This window comes from Paralichthys olivaceus, chromosome 6 (genome assembly GCF_024713975.1).
Source record: "Paralichthys olivaceus isolate ysfri-2021 chromosome 6, ASM2471397v2, whole genome shotgun sequence".
Classification (NCBI taxonomy): Eukaryota; Metazoa; Chordata; class Actinopteri; order Pleuronectiformes; family Paralichthyidae; genus Paralichthys; species Paralichthys olivaceus.
The window spans coordinates 16,515,939-16,528,780 of NC_091098.1; the positions used below are offsets into that span (position 1 = coordinate 16,515,939).

The 12,842-nt window shown below is 40.8% G+C and overlaps 2 protein-coding genes across 2 annotated transcripts; both read left to right on the forward strand.

Annotated features, from left to right (window-relative positions):
- The first annotated feature begins 1,651 nt into the window (after nucleotides 1–1,651).
- On the forward strand, nucleotides 1,652–3,792 carry tnni1a (troponin I type 1a (skeletal, slow)). The gene is made up of 5 exons (XM_020095983.2): nucleotides 1,652–1,806; nucleotides 1,969–2,100; nucleotides 2,391–2,480; nucleotides 2,570–2,746; nucleotides 3,278–3,792. The coding sequence occupies exons 1-5, from the start codon at nucleotides 1,798–1,800 to the stop codon at nucleotides 3,380–3,382; spliced, it is 513 nt and encodes a 170-aa protein (XP_019951542.2). The 5' UTR covers nucleotides 1,652–1,797; the 3' UTR covers nucleotides 3,383–3,792.
- Nucleotides 3,793–5,590: 1,798 nt separating this feature from the next.
- On the forward strand, nucleotides 5,591–12,296 carry lad1 (ladinin). Its single transcript, XM_020096009.2, has 14 exons — nucleotides 5,591–5,769; nucleotides 6,406–6,576; nucleotides 7,143–7,434; nucleotides 8,725–8,798; nucleotides 9,097–9,358; nucleotides 9,663–9,755; nucleotides 10,050–10,093; nucleotides 10,169–10,211; nucleotides 10,567–10,607; nucleotides 10,694–10,760; nucleotides 10,862–10,996; nucleotides 11,189–11,278; nucleotides 11,543–11,659; nucleotides 11,781–12,296. Exons 1-13 carry the CDS (start codon nucleotides 5,732–5,734, stop codon nucleotides 11,630–11,632), a joined length of 1,440 nt encoding a protein of 479 aa, XP_019951568.2. The 5' UTR covers nucleotides 5,591–5,731; the 3' UTR covers nucleotides 11,633–11,659; nucleotides 11,781–12,296.
- The last annotated feature ends 546 nt before the right edge of the window (nucleotides 12,297–12,842 follow it).

Genomic DNA, 12,842 nt, shown 5'->3' on the forward strand with positions numbered 1-12,842 from the left:
TGTTGAAATTTTTTAGATCTAATGGTTTAGGATAACTGTACAGCATAAGTCCAGGAAACAAAGACATTGACAAAGATGTATAGAGCTATAAATGAAATATACTTAGTTGCATGATTTCACTGTACCGAAACCATCACTGTTCGACCCAGAACACTCCAATCAACAGAAAATATACAAACTATCTGGTTTATTTCTGTGGCCAAAGCAGCTGTTCAAACCAGAGACTGATGTGAACTTTCCAAACCACCTTTGGCTTTTTTTTTTGCAATGCCTAGTTGGCTGCACCACAGAGCCTCATAAGCATCCACAAGTTACTGGCGGTAAATCCCTGATCCCGACTGGGCACCCCAGAGCAAAAATCGCCCTCCACAGCTGACTATCAGATGTCCCCTGGTCTATTTGGGGAGACAGGCCACTCTAAATTCCTCTCCACTAGATAATCCTGAGGAGAAAGATGGGGATGAGGGATGGCTATCAGTCTGGAATTTATCTAATCCACCGGGGGCATATTTTAACCCCATCTTGGCAGAAAGTCATTCACGACTCGCAAAATGAGAGGTAGGTGCGGAGAGAGAGGGTGAGATGAGGTGAGACAGAGAAGGGATGAGGGCTGTTAACTACTTGTTGATTTGTTAAAATGCAGAAGTGACTGAGACATGGAGGGAGGAGGGGTAAGATGAGGTGATGACAAAAGGGAAAACAATTGAAAGTTAGGTTACTTAAAATACGATTAAAAAGAACGTGACCCTTTGAACCGTGTCACACTTTTCATGATATTTCACATTTTGCAGCAATATTCTCCAGTGAGAGGGGACCCAAGGAATGTTGGTGTGAATCCAGATCAAGGGGCAAACCCACATTCTTCATTTTCTTTAACACAATGAGATTTTCTAGTGAATTTGGTTTCATAGTTTAAGTTTTAGCTGCAGGCAACTCAAATCCATCATAATGTTGATACAAAACACACGTCTTGATTTCCACAGTTTTAAGCCAAAACCATTATCTATTTTTTTTAAGTAAGCATTTGAACTGTTTATCTTATTTTTTTCACCAGCTTTCTTTCCACATGCCCTCAAACAACTCTGGAAGTTACCTGACTGAAACAAAATCTTCTACAAAGTACTTTTACACAAACTTTCAATTCTTTTGCATTATTCAGAGCATTGAAAATTGGAGGCCAGTAGTCATAGAGAGATGAAAACCAACAGGAGTGTAGAAGTCAATATGAGAAGTTCCACATGATTGACCTGTTGACAGTTTACATTATACTGACACTGACGCCACATTCTGGAAGCGTGCACAGAGAGAAGTGCGGAAAGATGACCTGATGCTCCTCAAAGCTGATGAACAAACACTGACAACTGTTCAGTGTGTGTGTGTCTGTGTGCGTGTGTGTGTGTGCATGCGTGTGTGTGCGTGTGTGTGTGTGTTTGTTTCTAATCTCTCTTGTGTCTCTTCCAGTGAGATCTCATCAGCAGAATGCCTGAGCATGTGTGAGTGATCTGCCTTTGTGTTCTTTTTATAGACCATTTATTCATTCACACATAAAGAATGAAAACAAACTATTTTGACTGTTGTCTCTAAACTCTTTCTTCCTTGTCCATTCTTCTTAAACAGGCAAGAGGTGAGTCCTGTCTACTGACTATCATAACATTCTCTTATAACCAAAAACGTTTCATAAAAGCACTTCACATTATATATATTTTAAGCTGTGTGTGATGTATTAAATCCAAACTGTGTTGATGGTATCCTGTTTCCATCCAGAGGAAACCAAAGATCTCAGCTTCAAGGAAGCTGATGCTCAAGGTAAGAGCTCAAGGTTTGATATTTTCTGTAACACATATATTTAACCAGAGGGGAGCAGCAGATTCCATGTCCTCTGCAGCTGGACCGTCACGTATCTAAAAACAACAGCAAAGAATCCTGTAATACATTATTATATTTCCTGCTGATTCATTTCCCACTCAGAGTTTGATGGTGGCAAAGGCCAAAGAGGAACTGGAGCAGGAGATCCTTGATAAAGAGGATGAGAAACACAAGTATCTGGTAGAGAGAGCTCCTCCTCTGAACACCAGTGGTCTGAGCCAGGGACAGCTACAGGTAACTCCTCCTTAACCTCCCACAATTCCCTCATTATTCTATTCAATCACTCATTCGCTCACCTGAAGTCAACAACCAGTACAAGCACTGCACCACATATGAACAACCAATCAACAAACCTCTATGTATGTGTTTCTAATTCAGCTGTTTCATGGGATTCCAAGTAGAATAGCTTTTCAGATTCACAAATATGAAGTTGCTCTAGAAATCTGCAAAATCTGTGATTCCCAAAATATAATTCTCTCAGTATTTTTTTTCTTTGGTTGTGTTTTAATCGTGTATATGTATAGGATCTCTGCAGAGAGCTCCATGCCAAAGTAGATGTGGTGGATGAGGAGCGATATGACATTGAGGCCAAAGTCATGCTCAACACACGGGAGGTGCGTGAACGGTATCATTTCATTTCTTTAGGATTCAGCAGAATTGCCACAGCGAGACACCAACAGTTTTGTTTTCATCCCTGGCCCAGATTAAAGATCTGAACATCAAGGTGTTGGACCTAAGGGGGAAATTTAAGAGGCCCAGTCTTCGGCGTGTTCGTGTGTCTGCTGATGCAATCCTCCGTTCGCTTCTGGGCTCCAAGCACAAAGTGTCCATGGACCTCCGAGCTAACCTCAAGTCTGTCAAGAAAGAGGACACTGAGAAGGTGTGTGCAGAAGTGAAAACACACACGCACACACATGTATACGCACAGAGAACACTGCATGCACCTTCCTCTGGGCAGCTGGGAAGTTTCAGACACACACACACAACACGAAGAACACCACCTGAAATGTGTTTTTATGTGTGTGTGAAAGGTGTGTTAGAGATACTGAACACTAGGCCAATGCAGGGCGGTGACTGTGTGTGTGTGTGTGTGTATGTGTGTGTTTGTAAGGAAGTACACAAAACAATGATACCATTGTACAAGAAGAGTAGCTTTTGTGACCGTTTCTGCTCACTGGTCAGCGTGTTTTTATTATATGTGCAGATTGGTGTGTGTGTGTGTGTGTGTGTGTGTGTGTGTGTGTGTGTTTGTGTGCGTGTGTGTGTGTGTGTGTGTGGAGCTGGAAACCGGTTATTCAAGTACAGATATGCAGTGTTCTCATGGGGAATTCCCAGGTGACAACATTGGTCTTTACCTCAAGAACTTTCTCATTCTTTCACACCATCTCTCACTCCATCTATCTATCTGCAGAAGAGGCCGGTAGAAGACAGTGACTGGAGGAAGAATGTGGAAGCCATGTCAGGGATGGAGGGAAGGAAAAAGATGTTCGATGCTGCAAAAGGTCCTGCCCAGTGAACGTAAATGCAGCCATCATTGGGTAAATGCTCCTGCTAGAATGTCCCTGGACTCCCAAAATTATTTTCTACTCTTCTGTTTGCTGTTCATTAATGAGGTGTTAAAATGACTATATCCAAGTACAAAGCCATGTAGAATTATTCAAAGTGTACTCATTACTGACACTTCCCGAGTAGTTTGGCTTCTTATGTACAGAAATGCCAAAATGTGCATCTGGTATCTCTGGTAGACAAATGTGAAGTCAGGCTGAATTATATTATAGCTGATGATCTGGCTAAACTCACTTGCATATTTGCGCTGGAATGAACTGTAAGCATGGGTTGTGGTTTTATGATCTGGACAAAATGATGTGCACAGCTGTATTTTACATGAAAACTGTCACAACAATAAAACACACAAATTCAATCAAATTCTTTGCCGTGTGGTGTTTCTGTGGAAATGTTTGAGTAGTGGTCACAGTTTAGTAAAATAAGAGACGGATGTAGATGTTGAAATAAAGTGAAAAACACACAGCTAATATTGTCGGCTGTTAGCCACCACTTTGGAAGAAGCATCTGAGTTGACTTGTATTTGGACCGGACTCGGACCGAGGACCCAGGTTTACATTAGGTCAGAGAAAACACCTTTTTTTACAGAAATTCATGATTTCCAGAGGACAAAGCTTAATCACCTTGTAGTGAATCATCTCAACAACTATTACATTATGTCCCCCTCATGGTGACATAACATCTAATTCCACCAACAGGTCAAAATTCTATCTACATCATAAAATGAATGATGCTGCCATCAGTCTCAGCTCTACATTGTGTTCAGTGTTAATTTGCATACGTTAGCATGCTGACCTGCCTAACTATGATGGTGAACATGGCAAAGAGCCCATCTGCCATCAAATCTCTACTGTTCTTGTGGATTTTATATTAAATCGATGTGGAATTTATACACAAAACTGAAGTCAGACGAGAAATGTACAACAGAGGTTCGTACATGTTAAGCTGCATATATCTGCTGATGTGTCTACCGGGCAGTTCACTGCGGTAAAACACTTGCAGCCTGTTTTGCATGCTCATAAAGCTTGCTCTGAAAAGTGCATCCATAATTGAACTTCAGTTTTTATCAGCTCATCCAGGTAGATAAACGAAACCTGAACAGACATTTTCATGTATGGAGAGAGTTTCACTTCCAGTTACTGTACATGGTCAGCTCCTTCCTTAAGTTAAGAAAAATTAAGACTAATATCAGGGTTAGGTACAGTAGAATGTTTACTGTAAACACTGCCAGGGCACACTGATAAAATAGGCACACATGATTGCTGATTTGGCCAAGAAGTGACACACAGATCAATTCAGTGAGATAGTATCTTCATGATGAATGTCATGACTCAGTATTCTCCTAATATAAGTGGAGCAGGCTCATGTTTTCACAAATCCATAAAAGATGGGAGAAGCAGATGCTTCATTTTATCTACCTCATGATCGGCGCAGAATATTTAGCAGGCACATGTGTGGCATAAAGTAATGAGGGTGTGTGTGTGTGTGTGTGTGTGTGTGTGTGTGTGTGTGTGTGTGTGTGTGTGTTGGACTGGGTCTGGGTCAGAGTCCTGCACACTGGACTCTATGACAAAAGGTGTGGCCTCCCACAGCAAAAGCAAACAGTCTGAGTCACACTGTAAAGAAACTGCCCAGAACTTCAGAGCATCAAACCCAGTTGGACAAGTTATTTTCATTCAAACATCCAATTCAACTTAGATATATTAAATTAAATCAAATGTTTTGCATTTCATTTTGTGTATATTAGTTTACAAAGACTATGTTTTATTTTTCAGTGTTGAATTAAATTATTCCATTTGTGCATTTGATTGATTTGAAAAAAAAAAGCTATGGGTGTGATTCTTTTTTTACCTATTTAACATTTCTGTGTCATGTAGACTACAAACCCAAAATGTCCCACATGACTGAATTCCTTGAATCAAGTGTTTGATTGGATTTTAGTTGGAGTAATTGCATCACCACACTTCATTAAATTTATTGTCATGTTTTTCATTATTATTAGTCTTATTTATTACCATACAAATCCTGCAAAACAAGTAAGTAAGTACTCTTGTCATCTACAACAACTACAACACTTCCACCATACAAGGAGACTCTCTCTCTCTCTCTCTCTCTCTCTCTCTCTCTCTCTCTCAGGTGGGTTGCTTACCTTTATGGTCATGTGACTCCACCAGGGTAAAGGTGGACTTCTTTGTGTTTCACATTTGACTGCCGTCCTCTGTGCCAGTCAGTCGACTTTCTCCTGCCTGTGAGCAAAGTGCAACTTTATTTATATATTTCACTTTTATTTCATTAGGTCAGTATGTCCCTCAGTCGGAAGAACTGGTCGGCTTTGTCCAGGTAAGTGTTTGCTGAGTTTTCTGAAGAGAGTCTGACACCTGTGTTTGAGAGCAGCTTCTTATGGAGTTTGACTTTATTAACATAACTGGTTTTATTCTTGGAGCCAAGCCTAGCAGTCTAAATCCAGTGTTCTAATGTTTTGAAGGGACTTAACTATCTGTAATAAGTAGCCTGTTTCATTTAGTGTCATCTTTCATATAATTACAGTCATTTCTACCTTTGCTGTGAAGTTTGAAAAAATTTAAAAACGTGATTATTTGTACGACTGCTTTAAACTTGAATGGGTCAGGTTGTCTCTGCCTGTAGTAACGGACTCATGCGTTCTGTGTTGAACACAGGTTGTGCATAATAATAGAATGAATAGTTGATTAAAAGCTGCTTTGACAAGCAACCAACTGTGACTTTGCTCATAAAACAGTTGATGAACAAGTAAAGCAGGTTTTGTTTAACGGATATAACAACCGTTACACACAGCTAAAATCAGTACTGTAAAAACTACTGGACACTGTTTTACAAATGCATCTTCATCTTTCTCAGGCCTTTTCTTTGCCACCTTGCGTCTCGCCTTGTTAAATTCCTGTTTACGTCCCTGTTTGCTGATTCTGGTGTTGATTCTGACTCTTTATTGACTCTCAGCCTGGCACGCCAGTGGACGATGGAGGACGAGGAGGAGGTGGAGAGGGAGAGGAGGAGGAGGGTGAAAGGCTCCAGCAGTGTCGCCGACCCCGAAGCACCTCAAGATGCACCCACCAGCGACAGCCCCTTTGGGACAGAGTCCACACGTGAGACGTCCCAGGGCCTCAGCAGGTTATTATTATTATTATGATTTAATGAGACTGAATTTATTGATGTATTCTATCTGGAGGTGGATTTATAGACTGTTTTACAGTCTGATTATAACTGCTGTTGCTACGCATGTACTCTGCTTTTCATCGCTCCACTTGTTCCCCCACAGCTATTTCTACTTTTACAACTACTACTCTCCAACCCCCTCTTTTCTGTTTCTGCTTTATAAAATGGCCAGAGGGTTTGGGCTGTGTAAGAATTCATCTTCTTCGACAGTAGTCATTTTAGTGGTTGGATTTCAGAAGCAGGGAGAGAGGATTATTAACGTGTTTGCCCTTTGGGATTGTGTCATCTGTATACTTGAACAAAACACCTGATACCGTGCATAGAAAGTATGACAAGCTGTCAGAAACACCAGCAGCTGAGGACCTGGAGCAGAATCAGTCTTCAAAGCGAGAGAGAAGAACTATGGAGGCTTTCATGAGAGAAACCTGATCAGTCACAGCAATGACAGGTTCTTTCACCTCACTCTGGAGAATATCCATCATATATATATCGCTCATTCACGTGTGTTTATTTATCTCCAGTGCGGAGCAAATCCAGCTGGACTTTGTGGAGATGCTGCGGGTTCGTGATGAAAAGCGAAGGTTGAGACATGTGGAGACACTGAGGCGACAGAAAGAGGAAGAGGACGGTGAAGCAGAGGCAAACAGAGGAGGAGGAGGAGAGGCCAGGGTGGAGCTGCTGGGGGACGTGAATGAGGAGCCGGGCAACGTGTTTCTCCCTGTGAGAGCCACATCCAAACCACAACCACTCCCAAAAACAGCCTCTTACAGTCCCAGCAGCAGCAACACCAGCACTGACATCACCAACAGACACGTAAGACTGGAATCACTAAGTACCCTTCAGCAAACCTTTAACATTTCGACAGTAATCACATGTGCAACTGGAAGTCTGCTCAGAGTTCTATGCATCTATTCAAATCACACCTCATCAGATATATGTGCATATCACCTTTGCATATTAGTTCTCTATATTTACATATTTTCTTTCCCAAGATCCATCTCACCATACTAGAGAAACAGTGTAGATACTTTATAAGGATATCTTTGCAAGGATTGGATAAAATTCTCATGTCTATGTTTTACTAAAATGACCAATGTTGTCATAGAAGCAAAAAAGTGACTAGGTGAAGTAAAACAGGATATAAAATCCTGAATCCAACTGAACTTCTTGGTGGAGGAAACATACAAATGAGGCTGATTGAAGTGTTGTTAATCTTGCAAGTACTTATATCAAAAAAGTATTTGTCTCAATATAAATTTGGCTTTTGCCCTGATGGTGGCGCTAAATGGCAAGTCTAGGTGATTAGGATTCTAGGTTCTTGTTGGAACCATGAATGTCTTTATTCCTGGTTGTGTGAGCTGGGAAATCACCAAAATAATTGTGATTCACTTCTGGGTTCACTGAATGTCTGAGTAAAATTCATGGCAATGCTTCCAAAAGATATTTTGAGATATATTTGGAGCACCATGATCGACTGTGAGAGCGATCGAGCCAAATAAACAATTCATTTAATGTGACCTCCCTTCACTGACACACAGGTAGACAGACCTCACTAAAACTGCGAATGCCACACTGAGTCATAACGCACAGTGTCACCCTGAAGTGAGGTTCATCACAGTTAACTGAGACCACACACAGAGTCATGTTAATCATCTTCTAGATTCCACAGCAACAACAACCTCTTTCACTTCCAGGAAAATACTATCATCACAAATTTCTGTAAAGATGGACACATGGATGGAAAGAGCACATTAGCAGCACTGTTTTGATGAACAAATTAAAAGAGAAATATTTTCTCTGAGGATATTAGCAGAATATAGAAATAAAAAACTGTTTTTTTCATCTTCTTTCATTTTGCTGGACTTGCACTATTGCAGTGTTCATGCAAATCATCTTTTAAACTTTGATAAGACGTGCTTGAGGTCATAATTCACAGTTGATCTTTTATTACAGTCACAAGGCACCTTTAATTCAGCATATCTTTAAATCAGGCCATAACTGTACTGCGTTATGTAATGCAAGGTGTGTCTGAGGTGGCGCTGTACAAAAGCTTGTACACTCTGTGCCAACGTTGATTGTCTCTACTTTTTGTTCCTTTGTTAGCAAGAAAATGGCGAGTCGCCGAGGGAAGACCCTGATCCCACGCTGGCGTCCAACGCGGCTCACAAGTTTGTCAGGTTAACAAGCAGAATTTTTCACTGTCCTTTTATGATTGGTCATTAGGATTGATCAAAGAAGGATTACATTTTTAAAGATAAGACAAAGGTTATGGAGGTTTATGGAAACAGTGAAATAACAGCCAAAGGTCAAGTAAAACTGATAATACTTAATGTCTGTTCCTTAAATAATCAGTTGTATAAAGTATATAGGAGACATATTCATTTAGATTTAGACGTCAAATCTCTAAATACTAAGTTAACATTTGCTGACGTTGTCAGTTGATCTTTCGGTTCATTGTGGTTTCTGTTGTTTCAGTTCTGTGTCCATCTCACTCGACAAGAGTCCCTCCATCAGTGGACACACAACTCCCATGAGCCCTTGCTCCCCAACTGCCCCCCGGTCACCTCAAGAACACTGGCCCTCGCCCTGTCAGAGCCCCTCGCCCTGTCAGAGCCCCTCACCCAGCGGAGCTCAGAGCCCCTCACCCAGCGGAGCTCAGAGCCCCTCACCCAGCGGAGCTCAGAGCCCCTCACCCAGCGGAGCTCAGAGCCCCGTTCAGAACGGACACACACAGGAGGTATTCTAGAAACATTCATAAAGTGTGGGATGGCGTCATTTACAACATAACTACATCAGCTGCATGTTTTGCTTTTCAAATGATTGCAAAGTGCTGATGCAGCTGCTTGATAGTTCAATAAAACAACAGCACCATCTAGTATTAAATTAGTTCAAGTCATATTCTTTGTGCCAATAGTAACTAGCTATTGGCTCATAGTTATAACCAGCAGTAGGCACTTCCTCATCAGTGTTTAAGGGTAGAGAAGAGACAAGACTTGATCCCACGAAGCAGTAAAGTTGAATTTTCTTTTGTTTTTACTCAGACAAACAAGAATGGCTCTTTCTCCAACGACAACTTTGATCAGACGACTAAACCTGCCTTTGTCAGACAGAGTTCCAGGACTATATCTTTCAGGGTAAACACAACAACCCACACACGATGTGTTCTTAAGGCAACGCCAAACATTAACTTTTGCCAATTTGACTGTTAACACTGTTTAATCTTGCATCACCTGTATCAGTTCAGGATGATTTGCTTGTGCCTCTCAAGCATCGGGCTTATGCTAATAGCTGCAGCACACATGTTCCAGCTGTGACTGCTGACTGACTGCTTTGTTAACACCCTGACACTTCACAAGAGAAAGGTTACTGACATTTGGACGACTGGTCTGCTGACAAACTCTTTTTCTGTTACTCCTGGACCTCTGCAGATGATGAGAAAGAAGGAAGAAGAGAGTTCACCCCTGCAGAGGAGGTAAAGAAACATATTTGTCTTTAATTTGAGTTGCTTTTGATTGTCTTAAGTACAAATGTTTTCATTCTGTTTCAGTGCGAGTGTGAGGGTGGCCACCAAGAAGTTTGAATCAAACACAGTAAGATAAAATGGACTTTCTCCTTATGTAAATGACTGACTAACTGACTAACTAACTACATTAACAAATATATAAATAAATAAATACATTACTAAAGATGTTGTTGTTTGTATTGTACCTCATCCAGTCAACTTAGAAAAAGAATCTGCAAACAGTTGGGAATGATTACAAGATCACTGGCTTATTGGCTTTAAAGTATGATTTATTAAATTGTGTCTTTCCAAAATTGTTTTGGTAAAAATATGGAACACATTGTGTTAGATTGGTGCATTTTATTGTTTAAAATATTATTTGTTGCACAGATATGATTTACCATTCATGTCGCTAACATTTTGTTTCCTTGGGTTTGGACCAGGACCAAAAAGAAGATGAAGATAAATCGTCTTTCATGAGAAAGTGAGTTTATTTTGTGTATTATTTTTTTAAGTCAGAGGACGTGAGCACAGCTGGATAAGTACACACGTGTGATCTGTTTTGTGCAGCTGTAGACAGAGGATTTCATCCAGATCCATCCAGGAGAAGATGGAGCGACTGGCCCAGGCTGCACAGGTCAGACTCTGAACCCACAAAATATCACAACTCACAAGTTTGCATCAACTGTAAGTATTACAACACAGATGGCGTTTTCTCTGCTTCCTATTCGTGCATAGAAATCGGACATAACGCGATCTCCAGATGTGACGCAGAGGACCCTTTTCCTGCTGGAAGAGGTGTCCAGGAAGAGAGGTATCTTTGAGAAGGAGCAGCAGGAAGTGGCCCCCACCAGCCCTGGGGTCTCCAGACCGGTAGAGTTAACGCTCACTATTCTATGTTCAAAGCAAAGGAGGCATACTATTCAAAATTACATTACTAAAAATAAGATGAATAACACACAAACTACTTCTAATACTGCTACTGCTACTACTTCTACAACTACTACTACTACTAATAATAATGATAACAATATTCTCATTTTTTCTCATCTCTGGTGATGCCAGGAGTTTCAGAGCATCACGTCAGGAATGTCACACCGTATCAACCGCTGGCTCAACAAGACCAATCAAACTGTGCCTTCACACAGTCCCACTGTACGTTCACCTGTCCATTACAACTGTCATGTAAAGAGTTATGAAAGTACAAAGTGCAGCAGCTAGAGGGCAGTCGTAGGCTGTCAGTAAAATGTGTCTCAGTTTCAGAAGCAGGAAGTTTTTTTTGCTCCTGGTGTTTATTCTTGAACTATAAAGATGTTGTAAAAACAGGCCACTGTTTGTTTAACAGTTACTGAGCTGTCAGCTGTTAACTGCCTTTTATATTAAGCATTAATATATATATTTTCTATTTTCTACTTATAGGACTTGAGACACGTGGACATCACCAGTAAGAGGAGTCTGTTTGAGAATAGAGGGGAGGACAGGGACTTAAAAGTCCATTCAAAAAAGTGAAGGATGCTCAATTATATTGTCCAACAGGTATGATTACTGTCCCACAGAACACACAACAATATTATGAAAACAGTTGTAATATTAACTATGTGAAGGCTTAACTCCAGATTTGAAAAACTTATAATTTCTTTATTTCTGTGTCGTATAGGACTGAGAAGATGGGGAGAAGAGGTGAAAAGAGGTGGAAGATAACTGAATGAATTCTTCAAGCTTTATATGTTGTTTTTTTCTTCACTAAAGTGCATGTGAGGAAGACAGGAGAATTTGAAAAGTGAAGTGAGTTGCAGCTTTACAGGACTGACAAAAGAAGGAATCTGCTTTTAAAGTTAGGCTTCATGCTTTTTTAACGTTAACTTTTAAAGTAACACAATTGTCTTTTTTTGAACATTGAATAAAATAGTAAGATATTTAACTGAGTCAGGAAAAAGAGTAAAAGAGGATGAGAAAAAGAAAAAGGGGCAGTGGTTTATTTGTTTTATTTGCTGTAACTTTCTGTAATTTTTCAAGCACTTTAAACAGGTGAAGGTCTTAAAGCCAATGAAACCAATGTTTATTGAATTACACTTTTAGGAATTTTTGTCTGATCTGCCAAAACATAATGTTCATTGTGTTCTTGTGTCCTTCAGGGCAGGATGGTGTCTAAGTAATAAAATGTTTTACTACATGTGGCTGCCATGCATTCATTTTCACTGCTCACATGACTTATCTCAAAGGAGGGAGGATGTAGATAAGAGTTGTGAGTCTGTGCTTTGTCAGTGGCAGGGTGCCACACACATAGGCGAGGGAATGTGTGAGCGCCTCAGTGTGTGTTTGTGTGTGTGGATCATTGTCTGTGAGCAACTGCAGACTTATCTGAGTATTTTGGCCGCGCTGACACCCGCACTCGGTCACACAGCGGCCTTTTTCGGGAATGGTGATAATGGAGAGTACATGCTATCTAAAAAGTTTATTAATAACACATCAAGGGGTCCCATAGCCTCTCCCCCCCCCCCACCCCAACGCAGTAAGTCCCTTTGCCCTCTGAGGCTCAACCTCACCGAGAGAGCGAGGACCTCTGCTGCAGATCAGATCTCTTTCTCCATCACTCCATCTGATCTGAGGTAAGTGTCAGCAGTTGAATGTTGAAAGGGAACAGGATTTCCAGGGGAACTTACTGAGTCTGTTTAAACGCTCAGACTCACTGCTGCACACCTGAAAGCTCACTGACATG